The 17,385-nt window shown below is 62.2% G+C and overlaps 5 protein-coding genes across 6 annotated transcripts; all 5 read left to right on the forward strand.

The window, feature by feature from the left end:
• Positions 1-105: 105 nt before the first annotated feature.
• Positions 106-1,175, forward strand: ABB37_05622 (hypothetical protein; the record flags this gene model as incomplete). Its single annotated transcript, XM_015803716.1, has 1 exon — positions 106-1,175. Exon 1 carries the CDS (start codon positions 285-287, stop codon positions 1,173-1,175), a length of 891 nt encoding a protein of 296 aa, XP_015657541.1. The 5' UTR covers positions 106-284.
• A 490-nt stretch (positions 1,176-1,665) lies between these two features.
• Positions 1,666-3,402, forward strand: ABB37_05623 (hypothetical protein; the record flags this gene model as incomplete). 2 transcript variants are annotated; one of them, XM_015803717.1, is made up of 1 exon in its annotated part: positions 1,666-3,402. In XM_015803717.1, the coding sequence occupies exon 1, from the start codon at positions 1,702-1,704 to the stop codon at positions 3,400-3,402; it is 1,701 nt and encodes a 566-aa protein (XP_015657542.1). In that variant the 5' UTR covers positions 1,666-1,701. The 2 variants fall into 2 exon arrangements, with proteins under 2 accessions (XP_015657542.1, XP_015657543.1); XM_015803718.1 differs by having other exon boundaries at positions 1,671-3,402.
• Positions 3,403-3,837: 435 nt separating this feature from the next.
• On the forward strand, positions 3,838-5,522 carry ABB37_05624 (hypothetical protein; the record flags this gene model as incomplete). Its single annotated transcript, XM_015803719.1, has 1 exon — positions 3,838-5,522. Exon 1 carries the CDS (start codon positions 3,900-3,902, stop codon positions 5,520-5,522), a length of 1,623 nt encoding a protein of 540 aa, XP_015657544.1. The 5' UTR covers positions 3,838-3,899.
• Positions 5,523-5,932: 410 nt separating this feature from the next.
• On the forward strand, positions 5,933-8,048 carry ABB37_05625 (putative phosphotransferase; the record flags this gene model as incomplete). The annotated part of the gene is made up of 1 exon (XM_015803720.1): positions 5,933-8,048. The coding sequence occupies exon 1, from the start codon at positions 6,159-6,161 to the stop codon at positions 8,046-8,048; it is 1,890 nt and encodes a 629-aa protein (XP_015657545.1). The 5' UTR covers positions 5,933-6,158.
• Positions 8,049-8,697: 649 nt separating this feature from the next.
• ABB37_05626 (putative inositol polyphosphate phosphatase) lies at positions 8,698-17,236 on the forward strand (the record flags this gene model as incomplete). Its single annotated transcript, XM_015803721.1, has 1 exon — positions 8,698-17,236. Exon 1 carries the CDS (start codon positions 8,834-8,836, stop codon positions 17,234-17,236), a length of 8,403 nt encoding a protein of 2,800 aa, XP_015657546.1. The 5' UTR covers positions 8,698-8,833.
• Between the last annotated feature and the right edge of the window lie 149 nt (positions 17,237-17,385).

A 17,385-nucleotide genomic window follows, 5' to 3' on the forward strand; every position in this document is an offset into this window, starting at 1 on the left:
ACTGCAATTACGTTGCCACCTTCTGCCTTTCCCCGATTATTTTTTATCTCTGTTCTCGGGGTGCCGCACGCGCCACGTCCCACGTCGTGGCGTCCTCCTGTTCTCAGAAAGCGAGGTACAGCAAAAGCAAAGGGAAAGCCAAACCACACGGGCCCCACACACCCCTGCCCCAGCAGGCAACAGACTCATTTCGTGCGTTTCTCAACACCGCATATGTATCTATTTATTTATTTATCTTAGATGTAGAATACGAGTTAGGATATCTGAATCCCTCGACTAGAACGATGAGCTCGCATGCGCAGCCGGTGCATGACGTGTTGGGACGCATGTCGGATGACGAAGGCGAAGATGACGTGCCCAACGACCTCAACCTCACCTTCGTGCCCAAGTCGGAGCGTATGAAGCGTGTTCGGCAATCGCGCCAAGTAACTGGTGGTGCGGCAACCGTGCCACAGTCCGCAAAAGCATCTTCCCCCGCCACCTCAGCCGTTCCGGCAGTGCGCACCGAGACGGTGTACGAGCAGGAGCGCAACGCGAAGGTGCGCGCGGTGCTCGCTGAGCAGCAGCGGGGTCACCCGCAAAGCGGCGTCTTCTTGCTCGACCTCTTTGACGGACACCGCGACGGAGGGTCCCCTCCGCCGCCTGCGGTGTCGGGAGCGGGAGCCGCTTCTTCCTCTTCCGCATTGAGTTTTACACCAGGTGGCGCGCAGTCGCACCGCGGGCGTCGTCCGTACGAGTCCGGACAGTTTCGTGGAGGCGCGAGCCGCGGCTCCGGTTGTCCCAACGGCAACACGGCAAACAACTCGAACAGCGCACACGGCGATGGGCAGCGGCGCGATCGCGTACCGCACCCGAACATGACGGAGGAGGAAAGGGCCCGTTTTATTCGATCTCGCCGCAACATGGCCGTCACCCGCAACGCGCTGCGGGAGGTCGACCCGGAGACGCGGGAGTACCTACAGGTGACACAGGCGGCGGATCAGGTGACGTCTGGGCGAGGCAGTGGGTCCACCACGCGCTATAACACGGGCTATCCTTACGGCGGAAGTAGCTTTCGTGGTCGCGGCGGGTCTGCGAGTACCGGGCGTGGGATGGGCTACCGCGGCAGAGGCGGTGAGGGCCGCGGTGGGAGTCGTGGACAGGGGTACGGTGCACCTTTCAGTCCTTATTCGTGAACCTAACCGGAGGAGGAGGAGGGAGAAAACGCCGCTGAACTACCTCCCTCGTTGCGCTCGCCCTGGCGATCTCTACCTGTTGCCGCGATTATTACCCCCAAAGAATTCACAAGGGCGATGGAATGCGTCGAAGCAGCCGATGCTCAGCTTCGCTCCTTTAACACGACGAATAAATGTTTATTATTCTTATTATTATTATTATTATTATTATTATTATTAAAGAGAGTACTGGTTTTGTTGATTCTTTGGTTCATCAAATAAACACCTCACTAACGTAAATGCAAGCAACTGCTCGGCCTCACACCTCCCTCTCACTGCCGCGTTAGTGGATCTGTCGAGCAAAACAACGTCAATCAAAGTAATACGTAACCCTTTCTTCGCAAGGCAACGTTCACGTCCTGTCATCGCCAGCATCCACCCTTCTCCTCTTTTCTGCTCCCGCTTCCTCTTTACCTCGTTGGGGGCCGTTTCAACGTGCAATGCACGCCGCAGCGCAGCGCCTCTTTACAGCCCCAGTCTCTTCTCCATGAGCTCCCACGCACACAATCGCACCGTCGCCGCGGCGCAGGAGCCGGCACGGAAGCGTCTAGCAACAGAGGCAGGCAAGGGCCACCGCTACCCTGCTACACCCACTTCACACCATACGCAGGACTCCTCAGCAGCAGATGCGCGAGCGCGCTTCCTGCGGGAGTTGGAGCAATACGCCAGCGACGACGAGGACGAGGTGGTCGCCGTCTCACGCAGCCGTGGCGACGGTGTCGCCGCATCTCCTGTCCTGTCTGTGCCAAACCAGATAGCGTCCACACTGTTGAATATATCTTCTGCGCCGCCACCGTCTCCTGCATCGTCAGCATCGGTTGACAACTCCGACTTCTTCTTTGGGCATGCCACGCAGCTCACAAACCGCGTGGACCGTGACGACGCTGACGGCCACGCCAACAGCACTGCGGACAACAACGGTGGCGCACTCCAGCAGCGCAACGGCGCATCGGCTGCTGGCAGCGCACGTGCTGCGTCGCGCATCGGTCTGAGTTTGCTGCATCGCATGCACGCGGAAACCACGCCTGCGAGCACAGAACGTGGTACGACCAGGAAGCCAGACACGTCGAAGGGACCGGAGGCGCGTGGGCCGTCGTCGGCTGCGTTTGAGGTCGTCCACGCCTATGCCCCGCTGAGCACCGGCGGCTTCCTCAGCACAGCCACTGCCGGAGACGACCTCATGGAGGGCCGCCAAGTTCGGGTCGGTGACGTGCTGTCGCTGCGGCAGCGGCGCGGTGCCACTTCCCTGTCCTCGCAGGCTTCCAGTACGCTCTTAGCAGGCAGGACAGGCTCTGTGCACACGCCCGTTTCGCCCCAAGCGAACACAGCGCCTCCGCTTCTCCCGCCTTCGTCTTCTCCCGTACCGTCCTCTCCCCTCACCGCTCGAATCTCTGCGGATGCGGCGCAGGAGGCCCTCCACCACTTCAAACCCGCTGCGTCCTTCACGGACGGCGAAAGGGGCTACGGCATGCAGCTTCCACCGGACATGGTGCGCCAGCTCCTCGAGGTCACCCGTGTCGACCCGCACGGCCGCAGCGTCGAAGCTCTTTTCTTAGACGGCACACGTGAGAAGCTGCCCTTTCGCGACGTCCGCCCGGCCGGCTACGACGAGCAGAGACGCTACGCGCAGTGGAAGGCGGACCCGTCCAGTCGTCCCGTCGCGACGATGCACAGCGGGGCCTCTTCGCCGACCAGTGCGTCTGCGCCCGGCACGCACCCCGCCTCTCCGGTCGCGCAAACGAGTGCGACCGCACAACAAGCCAACAGCACCGTCGTCGCGGCAGCGGATACTTGGTGGGTCATTCCGCATCTTCTTGTGCGAGTGGCCACGGAGGTGGCGGGGGACTGGTACGGCAAGAAGTGTGCTGTCACGGCAGTCCGGCGAAGCGAGAACGCGATACGGCTGACGGAGTGGCACGACGAGGCGCAGAGCAGCGGCGGTCACAGCAGCCACCGCAACGCCGCCGAAACACGGGAGCTGATCGGCGCGGATGGACTCGAGACGGTCGTGCCGAAGAAAGGAGGGCGGGCGGTGATTGTGCTGGGTCCGCGGAAGGGCGAAATCTGCACTGTGCGCAGTCGCGTGCGCGGGCCCATGGGCGACCTGACCGGCGTCGAGGTGGAGATACGTCGCACGAATGAAGTGGTGACGTTGCAGGCGGAGGAGCTCTGTGCCCTTGCCCGCTGATGGCTGCGGGGAGGGGGGGTGGAGGGGCAGGACCGACTCATTTCCCTCTTCTCACTCCCCTCACTGCTGACTACCTCTGTTATTTGTTTCCCTCCTCTCTTACACCACACACGCGTGATAGTTCTCGCTGCTCGAGCAGGCGCACGTAAACGGCGAAAAGAGAAGTGTCACAAGAGTAGTAATAATACGTGCAGCATCAGCTGTAGAGGAACAAGAGCACGCAGTGCGTTCTGCGTTCTCCGATTGATGCATCGCTCTGCTCGCTCCTTTCTTCCTTCTTTCCTCACGCGGCATGGTCCATGGCCGTCTGCTGCCTCTTCGCTTCCTCCTCCGCACGTGTTGGCAGTAACGATTAAATACCGACAAAAAGCACATCCCTTTCATTATCACGCCCTCCCTCCCCCACTCCACTCTCTCCCCACTCCGCCGACACGAAGGCAAACATACCACTGAGCATCACCGATGACAACGCAAAGGGCAAGGGATACGACGTGCACATGTCTGAGATAAACGAAAGTGGTGTTGTCGACGCAGCCCTCTACTTTGAGCAGCGTCATGGACGGAGGGCGTTTGCGGAAAGGAACGCGTCACAGCTCCTCCTCGGTGATGGCGCCTACAACCCTTTCCAGAACGAAACGTGCGGTTCCAGGAAGGCAACGCTCGAGGCGCCGAATACGGCAGTGCGTCATTCCGATAGGAGTGGCCGTTGCGCGCAAGAAGATGCTGACGGGCGGCCTGTGCGACGACCGCGTGGACCGGGCAAGGACTTTGCACGCTACATCGAGGCCAACGGCTTTCCGGCCGACGCCGCTCGCCGCAGCGCGCGTGTCGATGTGGCGCGCGAGAGGCTCTATCAGTACGAGCACGACGGTCTGCATACGCATAAAAAGCTGATGCGAATGCCGTTCCGCTCGAAGCAGTGCGACGGTAATTTGCAGCTGTTTCTGCGGCCAGAGGAGGCGCAGGCTCGAGCAGACGCACAGCGGCAGCGGCAACTGCAGGGGCAAGTCGCTTCTTCGCCTGGAAGGTGTTCCCCGCTGCCGACAGAAGTCCACCATAGTCGTTGCTTGGCGAGCACTCCACTCAATCATGATGACAGCAGTTTTACTCTCACGCACGTGGACAACGGCGATGGAAAGCAGCGTTCTGTCGAGCGCACAGCTCAGCTACGTCACCGGTTGCAGCTACTGGAGGAATTGTACGCGAGGGAGTACGCACGCTTAGAAGAACTAACTCTTAGGCCCCACGAAGGAGAAGCGGTCGAAGACGAAGATGCCAAGAGCGACTCCGGTCGATTGCAGCAACCTTGCCCACCGGATGCTTCGTTAGAGCAGGCGATGGACCACGTGCAAGCGCAGACTTCTCCGCGACGTCGTCGTGCACGGTGCGCCAGTGAAATGCAGGTCCAAGGTGAAGCCGCAACTCATGAAGACTCGACGACGTGGTGTGCGCATCGGTCGCAACGTCCTGTGCAGCCGTGGGAACGCGCGTGCAGTGACGCGGGCGCGGCCGAAGAGGATGCATCTTCGCCGGCGCGACAGCCGCCTCCGGGTGATGAAACGGAGTTTACGGGCCTCGAAACGCCACAGGGCGAGCTCGATGATGTTTCCAGCTTTTTCTCTGGGAGTACACAGGTGGATGGTTCTCGGCGAGAGAGGCGTGTGCGTCCAATCATCACGCCATCACCCGCGGGTCAAGCGCACGGTTCCACATCTCCGCAGGCGTGGTTCATTCCTTCTCCCCAGCAGCCTTCTGGTGTCTTCGTATTGAGGCCGACGTTGAGGTCTGACACATCGTCTCTGCAGAAGACATCGCCGCCTCCAAGACGCCGGCAGCAGCAGCGCTGGGAAGAAGCCGCACAACGCGAGCAGCGTTTTTTGACGCCTCCCGTGGTAGAACCGCCAGTTTCCACAGTGCGACCTCCGTCAGCTTCGCTGTTCGCTTCACGTACAACGAAGTCTCTCCGTGACGTGGTTGCCGATCGGCAGGCTACATCTTTTCTAATGGATGATAAACGTGTTAGTGTGCCTCCGTTGCCGGTGCAACAGCCAACAGCCGCGCCAACAACGGCACCTCGGACGCTGCGCGAGGTTTGCCGTGCTCTGCACGCGCCACTGTGAATTTCCCGACGGAGGAGCGGTTGGAACTGGAAACCGATAACAGCCACGGCAGGCAGGAGACCCTCGGTGACCATCTCCGTGTGTCCTCGATTTATCAATACATTGCTGTTGTTTTTCTTTCCATTTTAGAGACTGCTATGTTAGACAAAGAAAACAGTAAATTGAATGGTATTGATTGAGATGAAGTCACACTGCACTCTACGCTGAGGCTGACGTTTCTCCTCTTGCTTCGTTGTGGGGGGGGGGGAGGCTGGGGGATGGTGTTTTAGATCCTCCATCATCCGCGTTCTATGGCGTGTTCTCAACGCCATATATTTTTAAAAGGAAAGAAATGGCTCTCTTTGATCGTTGCGTTTCTCTCTACTCCTCTCTCCTTTCATTCTCGCATGCTCTTTTAATGATACCTGCGAAGTCGCTGCTCTTGTACGTCTCCGGTGCACGATCGTGGGTGTACACGCCTCCGTCTTCAAGCCAGTTTTGCGTTGTCGTTGCATGCGAGTCGCCGGTGCGCGCTGCGTCTTTGTGCTCTCTCGCGCCCTCTCCACCCCCGCGTTGCTCTCACGCAGACCTTCACCGTCCTCGCTGTTAAAAGGCAAAGAAGAAGCCAGTCTCTCTGATTCACACGCTCCGCGACAAATGGACGGCCTTCGCCCTCAACAGCACGGTCGACCGCACGCAAAGCGCAGTACCGCACACCCCGCAGGACCCTGCGAAAGCGGCGGGGGAGCCGGGCTGCCCAGTGCCCCCGGTGCGCAACTGGATGCAGAGCTGGTTCGTCAAACCCTTGCCACGGGGCCCCTCTCACCACCGCAGCAGCCACAACAGCGGCCGTCGTCGGGACATAACAGAAACGTGAAAGCGACACAAGGACGAAGTGAAGCGAGCGCGGCCGTCGCGACCACCGCCACCGCCGCCGCCTCGTCATCCATTGCGCCGCAGCCCTTCGATGTGTACGTGGTGCTCGACTTCGAGGCGACCTGCGAGGAAAACAGGCGCCTCGCCGACCCGGAGGTGATCGAGTTTCCCTTCGTCCTCGTGGACGCCCGCACGGCGCGGCCGGTGGCGGAGTTTCAGCGCTACGTCAAGCCCGTGAGGCACCCAACGTTGTCCGCCTTCTGCACCGAGCTGACCGGCATCACGCAGGACACGGTGGACGGCCGGCCCACGTTTCCGGCGGTCTATCGAGAGGCGCTAGACTTTATCGCACGTGCCGGTCTCGGCGATGCCCCTCCGTGGCGCAGCTACTGCGTGGTGACCTGCGGCGACTGGGATCTGAAGGTGATGCTGCCGGCGCAGATGGCTGTCAGCGGGCAGCAGGGCGTACCCGCATCGTTCCAGCGATGGTGCAACCTGAAGAAGCTGATGGGACAGCTGAACCTTGCACCGTCTTCTGGTGGTGGTGGTCGCAAGAATGGCGGTGCGCCGTCTGGTATGCCGGAGATGCTGCGCCTGCTGGGACTTCCACTGCAGGGCCGCCACCACAGCGGCATCGACGACTGCCGCAACATTGCGTCGGTGTTGTGTGAATTGCTGAAGCGCGGCTACGTGGTCGACGCTACCTATGACCCGGCGCGGTCGTCGTCGCCCTCCGCGCAACCAACTCGTTGGCACGCCCCGCTGCAACAGACAGACGCTGCGCAGTTGCCGGCCCTCGAGTCGCTGGTGAGCAGCCTCGCCGATGGCCCGGATTCCACCGGACGACGAGCCACCGACACACCGCCGCGTACGCAAACACGCAAGGAGAAGAAGCCTGTGCCGTCGACGCCCACCGTTGGCGCTGCCCCTCCTCCGCCTCGCCGGACGGTCCACATTGACACAGGTAGAAACGCCGTCGAAGAGCTCTTGCGCAGTGCCGCCCCTTCCACCAGCGCATCTAGTACGTTTTCCCCGCAGGAGCAGAAAACCATCTCGAAGTTCCTCTCCACCCTGCTGCGGCACAAAGCGGATCAGTGGAGGGTGCCCATTACCGCAAACGGCTACGTGCTGGTGGCGGACGCGTTGCGGCAGCCGCAGGTCGCACAGAGGCATCTGACGCCTCAAGACATCGCGTTGTTGGTGCGCGACTCCGACAAGCAGCGCTTCCGCCTTGCCTTTGGCGCGGAGGACGGTCGGCTGTACATCGCTGCCGCGCAGGGACACAGCATGGATGGCGTAGAGCCGGAGCTGCGTGTGCTGACCAACCCGGACGAAGTGCCCGTGGCGGTGCACGGCACCTACTGGGCTGCGTGGCATCTCATTGAAGGGTGTGGCTACATGAGCACCATGACGCGACAGCACATTCACTTTGCGAAAGGCCTCATGCACGACGGGGAGGTGATCAGTGGGATGCGCAAGGATGTGCAGATTTTCATCTACCTTGACGTGCCCGCCGTGTTGGCCGACGGCGTCCCGCTGTTCGAGAGCTCCAACGGTGTCATCCTCACACCTGGCGTGGGCGACACCCGACAGCTGCCGCTGAAGTACGTGGCGAAGGTGGTGGATCGTAAATCAGGGCGGACAGTTTACCCAATCGATGCACCACGGTGACCCCGATTTGTTGCCCACCGGCGTTGGCCACGCTCAAGGTTTCCACGGATGTTTCCCTTGGGAGGTATTGGCGGCCGTTTGTCGAGTTCGTTGGATCTTTCGCATATTCCAATCATGCGTAGCCATACTTTACATCCCTTATATGCTCTCCTTCTCTTTCTCGTTTGCGGTTGTGTCTTCCGCTTCTGTCACTTGTTTCTATTTCTCCCTATATATTGTGTCTGTGTGTCTGTCTGTGTGTGTTTGTGTGTTTGGTGGTTGCTTCCGTTGCTTGGTCGTCGAGGGTGAGGAGCGCAGTGCGAAGGCAGGTTCCTGATTGGCCCCTTGTTATCTGCTCCGTTACTTTATTCGGCAGTATCGCCCCCGCTACTCCTCCTACACTGAAAACAAATACACTTCATAAAGAATCCATGAGTTTTACACGACGATTACGATTGTTCGTTCCTTTTTTTCTCTCTTTTCTGACTTGCGATGTGCTTTTGACGGCTATCTTCTCGTTGTCATGGCGGACTCATGGCCTTCCACGGCGGCCGCCGCGACTCACTTCATCATCCGTTTTCTTATCCCTTTTCTTTTGTCTTCCCGGCGATGGCCTCGTGCTGCTTTTTTTTGTTTTGTCTTCTCCACCGTCGCGCATCCGCTTCGATGCAGCTCTGCACAACGCCCTTTGACGAGCGCTGCAGCACACATACACCTTCACACACGAGCGCAGCGCCCTTCACGTTTTCTCCATCTAACATACTCGCGGAGGCTCACCTTACATACACTTCAACGGTGTACAATCCATGGCGGCTGCGTCTTCGTCTGCGCTGCCACGCGCGTGTCTGCGCCCGCTGCAACAGCCCCCACTCGACGCCATCACGGTGTACAACACGGCGACCCACTGCTACCTGCTTGCCACCGACAGCCTGCAGCGCGACTTCCACCTCCTGGCCTGTCGGAAGCACAGTCTTGATGAGGCAGTGAGCTGCGACGGTGGCGCCAATACGAGCAGCAGCAATCACACCTTCAACACCGCGTCAGAGTCGGACCTGGAGGATCGCGGTGGTCGCCCTACGCTTGGCACTCCGTCGCAACGCCAGCAAGGGCCGTTTTGCGGCCTTGAAGACCTCCACGACCACACCACGTACGCCGTTTACTCGCCCACCGAGGCCGCGTCCCTCGTGGAGGCGCTGCAGCGCGAGCACGGCGCTTCCATGCAAGTTGTCAACGCCGTCGCCCTTCTCGGCGCGGTGCGGTTCACGGAGGGCTACTACCTGGTACTCGTGACGGAGCGGCGGTCGGCGGCGTACCTTGGCGTGCATCGTCTCTTTGAGGCTGCAGCGGTGGAGTTGGTGTCGCTCCTGCTGGACGGCGACTGGGCCGCGGAGCAGATGCCGTCACCGCAATCGTCACGCCGGAGCGGGGAGATGGAAGGCCTCTCGTTGTTTTCCATGTCGAGTGGTGGTGGTGGCGCCGCCGCCGCCGCCGCGTCGGGCAGCAGCAACAGCGGTGGGCCCACCACCGCCTATCGAAAGCCGCACACCTCCTACCGAAAGTCCTCCTCCTCTGCAACTGCAGCGGCCGCGGCGTACCTGTTCCAGCGCCGCTCCTTGGAGGAGCTGTACCGTCAGCAGTTTCTCAGCTCTCTGTCCCGCTCGTCGTCGTTCTTCTACTCGCACAGCTACGACTTAACGAACACGCTTCAGCGGAACACACTGGCCGGTGGCGCCGAGGCACGCGCGAAGGAGCGGGGGGAAGAGGTGGGAAGTGGTGGTGAGGCGACTCCTCCTCCTCTTGAAGCCCGCCAGGGGGATACGAGTCGTACGAAGGACTTTCACGGCAGCAACGCCACGCCAGACGGCAGCTCGTTGCACCTCAGCAGCCTGCACCAACCACGCATGCAATACGTGTGGAATGAGTATCTATTGGAGCCGTGGGAGCTGCCGGAGCGCGCCGCCGCGCACACGGATGCGGACGAGCGGGAGCGGAGTACGAGTCCCAACGGGCGTGCCCCGGGCGCAGCAGACGACACAGCTGGTATGTGTGCGTGTGGGCCAGACGGACCCTCCGCGCATTCTTTGCCTTCTCGTTCACGCGCCGCAGCACCGCAGTATCCGGCGGCGTTTGCGCGGTGGCGAACCTACATCATGCACGGCTACGTCACACAGCGCACGGTGGTCGTGCACCGTCCCGCCTTCCACACCCTCTTACTCACCCTCATCGCCCGCGTCAGCAAAGCCTCCGCCGGCGTGCGTTACCTGCGCCGCGGCATCAACAGCGACGGGCAGGTGGCGAACCACGTGGAAGTGGAGCAGATCGTCAGTGACGAGTCGGCGTGGAATAGGTCCTTTACCGAGGGTGCCCTCAGCTCCTACGTGCAGCTGCGGGGGTCGGTGCCGCTGCGGTGGTATCACCCGCCGACGGCCTCGCGGCTGCTGCCGAAGCCGCCCATTGTGATTGGGCCCCCGGATGCGGAGTGGAGTGCCACCTGCCTGCACTTTCAGGATCTGCTGCGGCAGTACGGTGGACCCATCCTGGCACACGATTTGCTGAAGCGGCGGGAACACCACGCACGTGAGTGTGTGCTGGGTGACGCCTATCGCGCGGCGGCGCAGGCGTTGTCGGCCGCTGTGGACCGCGCTGCCGCGCGACACATTCATCGCACAGAGCGGCAGCAGCAAAGCTCTCACGAAGAGGACCCGCTTGCGACGCCGCTGCGCAGCTCCGATGTGCTGCAGTATGAGTCGACAGACCTCCGCGACCTTGGCCCATTGGCGTGGAACACGATGACGGCCATCGCAGAGCACCACTTTGACCAGGGGCACTGCTTTGTGTGTCGGCGGCGGCCACGTGTGCAAAGCGCAGACGCAAATCCACCCTCCTCCTCCCAATCAGCACCAGCGACCACCTCTCCCGCACACGACGACTGTCCTGCGGTAGCCGTGCAGCTTCAATGCGGTGTGGTGCGCAGCAACTGTCTCGACTGCATCGACCGCACGAATCTTGGTCAACTCTTTCACGGCCTGCACGCACTGGGCGAGCAGCTGGCCGGCCTGGGCCTGCTGCACCACGCCGCCGATCTGCGCGACTCCCCGGCGGTCACGGAGCTGCTGCTGGAGATGTACCTGGCGATGGGTGACGCCCTCGCCATGCAGTACGGCGGGTCGGCGCAGGTCGGCGCTGGTGTGCTGCACCGCGGCGCGGGGTGGGATCAGCTGATGGGGGTGAAGCGGCTGTATAACAACATGATGGGCGATCGCGAAAAGCAGGAAGCCATCAAGCTGCTGCTGGGCCGAACGCAGCCGCACCCACGACAGCACTCCCGTGCGCGCAACGCCGACATGCACCGCCCTGGGCAGGTGCTACCGCTTGCGTGGAGCACCTCCTTATCCGACACGCCCTCGCTGAACTCGTCCATCACGGCCGCCACGCCCGGTCTCGCGGAAGCCGCGGCGGCAGCAGCAGCTCGCGGGTCGCCATCCAATAGACCTTACGCCTCCCCCAGCACTGAAACGGCGCTCGTGTCGGTGTCGTCGGCGTCGTTCTTCACAAACGTGCTGCGCGCTGCCTCGCGTTGGTGGGGCGAAGCCACCGGTGTGTCTTCAGCCGCGTCCACGGCGGCGGCGGCGGCGGCGGTCGAGGCGCTTCGAGCTGCCCAACACGCTGCCGCGGAGGCGGAAGCGGAGCCGGACTACTACGAGAACGTCTCGGCCGGCCCACGTCTGCCACCGGTTGGTTTGTTAGCGTCGTGGTGGGTGCAGCCGCTGAACGAGTTTGCGGCGTGGTATGCTGCCTGTGGAATTGCCGAGAGCGGCGGCGCCGGGGCGGACGAGCAACCTCAGCGGTCTCGTCGAGACGAAGAAGGAGAGAAAGCGGCAGCCGGTCCTTCGCTTTCTTTGCAGTCCTCTTCTGCAGAGCCCCCTTCGCGTTCTCCCATCGCAACAGGGGCACCCGCACGACTATACACCGTACCTGCCGCCACGCTCGACGATGCCCTCGCCCAGCACCTTCTGGCGGAAGATGACATGGCCCAGCAGCGGTGGCTGCTGTACGTGGCCCGGTGGGAGCGGCAGGCGTGTCTGGCTCCGTCACCGTCATCGTTGCTGCACCAGCAGCGTGGTGCTGCCGCCTCTTCTACCTCTGGCGGGGTTGGTCTAGGCCCCGCTGAGCATGACGGCAGGTGGGCTTCCCCGGTCACCAACTTCAACTTGTGGTTCAATCGAGGTGTCGGGAGCGGAGGGGAGAGTGTGCCGTCGCGCACCACCGCGGCAGCAGCAGTAGCAGCAGGCTCCTCCATGCAGCCATCGGTGTCCACCTGGGGGATGGAGGAGGTGGTCGAGACGGGCGGCGCTGCTGACCCTCCTGAGAGCGCGTTATTGCTGAGCGATGGGCCGTCGATGTCCGCCAGTACGGCGGCTGCTGCAGCTGCCTCCGACGCCGATTCAGCATTTGCGCCGCTTTCCCTGACGTTGACGCCGTCACTTTTCGATGGCCCGTGGATTGTGCTGCGCACCACGACACACCTCCTGCCCCTTGACGACGCCTCCCACCCCAGCAGCACGACTACAACGGCCACGGCGAGGCGCAACGGAACGAAGCCGAAGGAAACGCCTTCCACGGCAGCCGCTTTACGCTTGCTGGACTCGTGGAGAGGTGCGAAGGACGGCCACACGAAAGCAGCGGCGTCTCTGTCGCCGTTTACATCACACGGGAATCGAGAATACCCAGCTGCGTGGCTAATGGACAGCGCCGTCGTCTTGGCGGTGATGCGGCAGCTGTTTGGCTGCGTTCCTGCTGACGCGGCCTCCATCGTGGCATCATCGTCTCTTTCCTCTTCCCCCAGAAACACGACAGATTCCGTCAGCGGACCGCACAAGTGGCGCTGTCCGGAAGAAGCGCACGACCACAAGGCGTTTCCGCGCACCGTGCACACCAGCGTGTTTGCGCAACAAGCGGAGGCGTTGGAGGCGCTGGCGTGTTGTGAAACATTGTCGGTCGCCGCCGGCATCGGCGTGGGGAATACGGCGACGTTACTACCGCTGCCGGGTACGGAGAACCCCCGTCGAGGTGAGGCGTCTCTTCGATGGACGGGGGACCGACACATCGGCTCCGTACGTGGCTTCGCACCTCTTCCACAGCCAAACGGAATGCCGCCGCAGATAACGACGCTGTCGGTGGCGGGCTGCGCATGGAAGGATCAGCACTTCACGGCTGCGTTGTTGAGTGAGTTGTACGGGCCACCGGACTATTGGGGAACGGAGGAGGTGGTTGTGGTGCTGCAACGGCTGCTCTACCCTGCCCCGCTGTCCCCCGCCGTGCAGCGTGTTTTACGCGACGCTCGTCTACAGCCAGCACTCAGCGGTGCGGAACTGATGAACTCCAATGCATCGCAAGCGACGAAGGGCACGGACAGCGTGCGCAGCTATTGGCAACGTCGACTGTCAGCGGCGGAAAGGTCACAAGTAGAGACCTCGCAACAGCACCCAACGCAGGAGAAAGCGGCGGCTTCGAAGTCTGCATCGGAGGCGTTGAGCTCCGCTGTAACGCTGCTGTGCCGTCTCTCCTCCATCCTACGCTCCGCAACCTCAGTTCTGCCGGAATCAGCGCTTGGGGGAGGTCGAAGCAGATCGTCTTCGCCTGTCACGCCGGTGCCGCCGCCTTTTTATATGCTCGACCATGAAAGTGACGGTGTTAGTATGGCGGGGTCGCGCCCCTCTGACGGCGCACCAGTGGAAGAAGAGACGTCCGCCGCCGCCGCTGTTGAGCCGCTATTGCAAGACGAGCGTGGTGACGTTCCTGCGGCTGTGCGGCTTCAGCTTCTGCTTCCCGATCACCCTTGTCTCCCCGAGTGTGCACGTCGGTATTGGCTGCTCTGTCGCCTGTTCCAGCCTCTCTTTCCTTCCTCGGTGCTGTCTCTCTGTCTGCTGCACCGCCTGCTGCAGAGTCTCTTCTGCGAAGTACCGTGTACAGGGGCGGACAACACCTGCCTGACGCCGTCTGCTGTTCCGTACATCCCACACCGTACGCGCGACCACGTCCGCTACACCTTTGCCCTCTCTCCTCAGATCCAGACACCACCGCAACCGCAGCAACAGCAACACCGAGAGCAGCAGATCCGCTCGCAGCTGGCCGCGGGGGCCTTCACGAGCCTCAGCAGCGGCGGCGGCGGTGGCGCGGAGAGGGCACCATCGCTGCCGTCGTCGTCGTCGACGGCGGCGGCGGTTCGTGAAGGCTCCCCTTTCTCCTCCTCCAACCTCACCTCTTCGTCTTCTTCCGCGGTGCACGCCGTGCACATCCCAGCAACGTTGAAGGTGAAGCGTTGCTGCTCCGCGTTGGAGTTGTTTCGGTGGTGTGCTCAGTTTCGCACGAACTGCGGCCGCGCTCACGTGGCCGAAGGGGGGCTGTCCAGGCCGTCTAGCTCGTCGACGGCTGTGAAAGGAGCTGAGGTGCCGCGCGTGGAGGCCGACGAGGAGGCCGCGAGTGCCTCCTGGCGTATTCTCTGGTGGGCGGTGGAGAACAACGTCGTCGTGCCGGTGGTGCGGCGCCGCGAGCAGACCACGCTGGAGATGCTGGCGGATGAGACGGCGCTTTTCTGCGTTGTGGACGATGTACCACGCGTGGCCCTCAACATCGAGCGCCGCAGTCGCGGAGAGGTGTGGCGACACGCAGAGCAACACGACCACCTCGCCGGAGGGTGTGCTTGCGGCGGTGGGCTTAGCGCAATCTACGGAGTCCACTTCGCCGCGTCGTTCCCTGTGCACCGCCTCATGCATCGAAGTGCGCTGGCTGACATGATCACCCTCAGCGAAACCATCGCCAGTCTCGGACTGGGCGCCGCGGCCCGTCTCCAAGAGTTTTTCCGCGACTACACCCAGCATGGATGGACACGGATAGGTCTAAGGGCGTCAAGCAATGATAACGGTGGTGGCGGTGGTCACGACACAGCCAACACAAGTTGCACAAACCTAAGCCGCTGCGTCTCTTCGTTGCCATCCACCGGGGCAGGCGCTACGGTGGCAGCCGGGAATGAAGGAGGGGAATCCGGCATCGGTGGTTGTGGCCCCTCTTCACCTTCCGCGACGGCCGCCGCAGACGCGTCGGTTGCCGTCACGCCCGCTGACATCATCACGCACTTCAGCCAACTGGCGGAGGAGTACCTGCAGAGCATACAGAGTGTCATGGTGGCGCTGCAGTTTGTGTCGCTTGACGCACTCGCCGATGAGCACGCGCTGCACGCACACGTCAGCTTCTTTATCAACGTGTACAACGCCGCCTATGTGGTGGCGTGGCTGACGAACGTGAAGGAGTTAATCAGTTCCGCTGCGACGGCAATGGAGAAGGTGAAGGTAGCAGCATCGCTCGCCACTCCTCGCCTTCCTCGTCCGTCTGCGGCTGCAGGGGCTGGGTCGGCGTTGCGCACCGTTGACCTGCTGCCGCTGCCCACTCTGTGCAACACGAACATTGCCTGCTTCATGCACACCTACGGCGTCGTGATTGGACACGTGTTTGTGAGTCTCGAGGAAATGAAGTACGGCGTTTTGGGCGGCAACCGCCCCCCGCCGTACCGCGATACCCCGCTGTGGTCCTCCTCGCTCGGCACTGCGTCTTCGACTTCGCCATCGACACAGCCGCAGCAGCCTAATGGAGCAGACATGGCCGACGCATCTGCGCACCGCAGCAGCAGCGATTCGAGGAGGAGTTCGTGGCGGTGGATGTCGTTGGTGCCGCTGCATCTCCGCGCGGAAATACCAGAGCCGGCGAGGCTTTCTTCGCTGCGAGGGCATGCACACCTGCAGGCGGCACTCAAAGGGAGAGAGCTGTGCGACCTGTATGCGCCGGACGGAGCGGCGAATAAACAGAAGATCACCGACGAGCGGCGAGACATGCAGCCCTCTTCGTCGTTGCCACCACCACAGCCACAATCCAGCGGCAAGGCAACGCGTGCGCCGTCTGTGTCTTCAGTCGATGCCTCCCTTGAACCCCTCACCAGCCGTGGCGCACCACCGCCGTCGTCCACATCCGCGCCGTCCCTTCACGGAACGCCGAAATCCCTCGCGCACACCACCGCATCCTTGTACCCCACCACGCCAGCCTTTGAGCAGCAGCGGCGGCGCTACGGCGAGCTCGCCGAGGCGTGGAGCACCGACGTGGTGCGGCACCTGCCCTTTCGCATCTGTCTGCAGCTCATCGACACGTACCTCCCGCCCCCGATCTTTCACCTCTGCCACGCCACGGAGGGCAGCAGCAGAGCGGACGGCACGACCACCACCGGCGGTGGGGCGGATGGCGGAAGCATGGGCGGGGTAAACGCGCGCGCTGCCTCGCTCGACGCGCACCTCCGCCTCGACGTGGATGCGGAGCGCGTGCCGTGGCATCTGCAGCCGATTCTCAACACGATGCCGCTCGTCCTTCCCGCCCTGCAGAGCTCGAAGCTCGGCGCGGTGTACAGCGTGGCGTGCGACGGCGATCGCGGCCATGGGCGGGCACGCGGGGCGCTGGTGCCGCAGGTGAACCCCGAGGCGAACGGCGTCCTCCTGCAGCCTGGCCGCATGTGGAGCAGCCCGTCGTACTACGTGGTGGGCGGCGACGGCGCCAACGCGGAGGCGGCCACCGCCCATGCCTTCCAGCTGCTGCAGTCTCTCAGCGGGTCGTACCTCGGCGTGCACGGTTATCGCAGCGGGGGTAGCAGTAGCAGTGGAAGCGGACCAGCGGTGGCGCAGCATCTCTGTGTGCCGATGCATCACGAGGAAGTCTTGGCGCAGCTGCGCGCGACGGAGGCGGCGTTTCGCACTGCGCTGCGGAGCACCGATCCGCAGCTGTTCGCCAAGACGCAGACGTCGTCGTCAGCTGTGCAGCGGCAGCAGCAACGCACGTCTCCGCGCGGATTTGATTCCCCTCCGGGCGCCGTCGGCACTTTTCCCTCTCCGCCTTCGCGATACATTTTTGGCGTGTCCAACGCCGCATCCTGTTCTGCGGCCTTTCACAACGCCATGAAACCGCTTCTGTACGATTGGTGTCGCGCCACGGATGAGGGGATGGAAAGCATTTCCCTGCTGGCCAAACAGGGCTCGCAGCTGCGTGTGCTGCTGAAGGTGGTGCAGCTGTTGGAGGCGTCCTACGCATCGGCCGAGGCGGTGCGGCAATCTCAGCTGGCCGTGCGGGAGACCCAATGCAGACAAGGAGAAGCGCATGGCCGTGTGGAATAACTCTTCTGTGGTGTGTGTGTGTGTGTTCACTGCTGTTGCTGCTGCACTTTACTTCTTCCCTGCTCTTTTACGTGTTTCTAATAATGGATGTCTTCGCTCTTTACTATCCTTATTATTATTACCGTTGCCGCTGTGATTCAACAACCTTC

The sequence above is a fragment of the Leptomonas pyrrhocoris genome, assembly GCF_001293395.1.
Source record: "Leptomonas pyrrhocoris isolate H10 chromosome Unknown, whole genome shotgun sequence".
NCBI classification, from domain to species: domain Eukaryota; phylum Euglenozoa; class Kinetoplastea; order Trypanosomatida; family Trypanosomatidae; genus Leptomonas; species Leptomonas pyrrhocoris.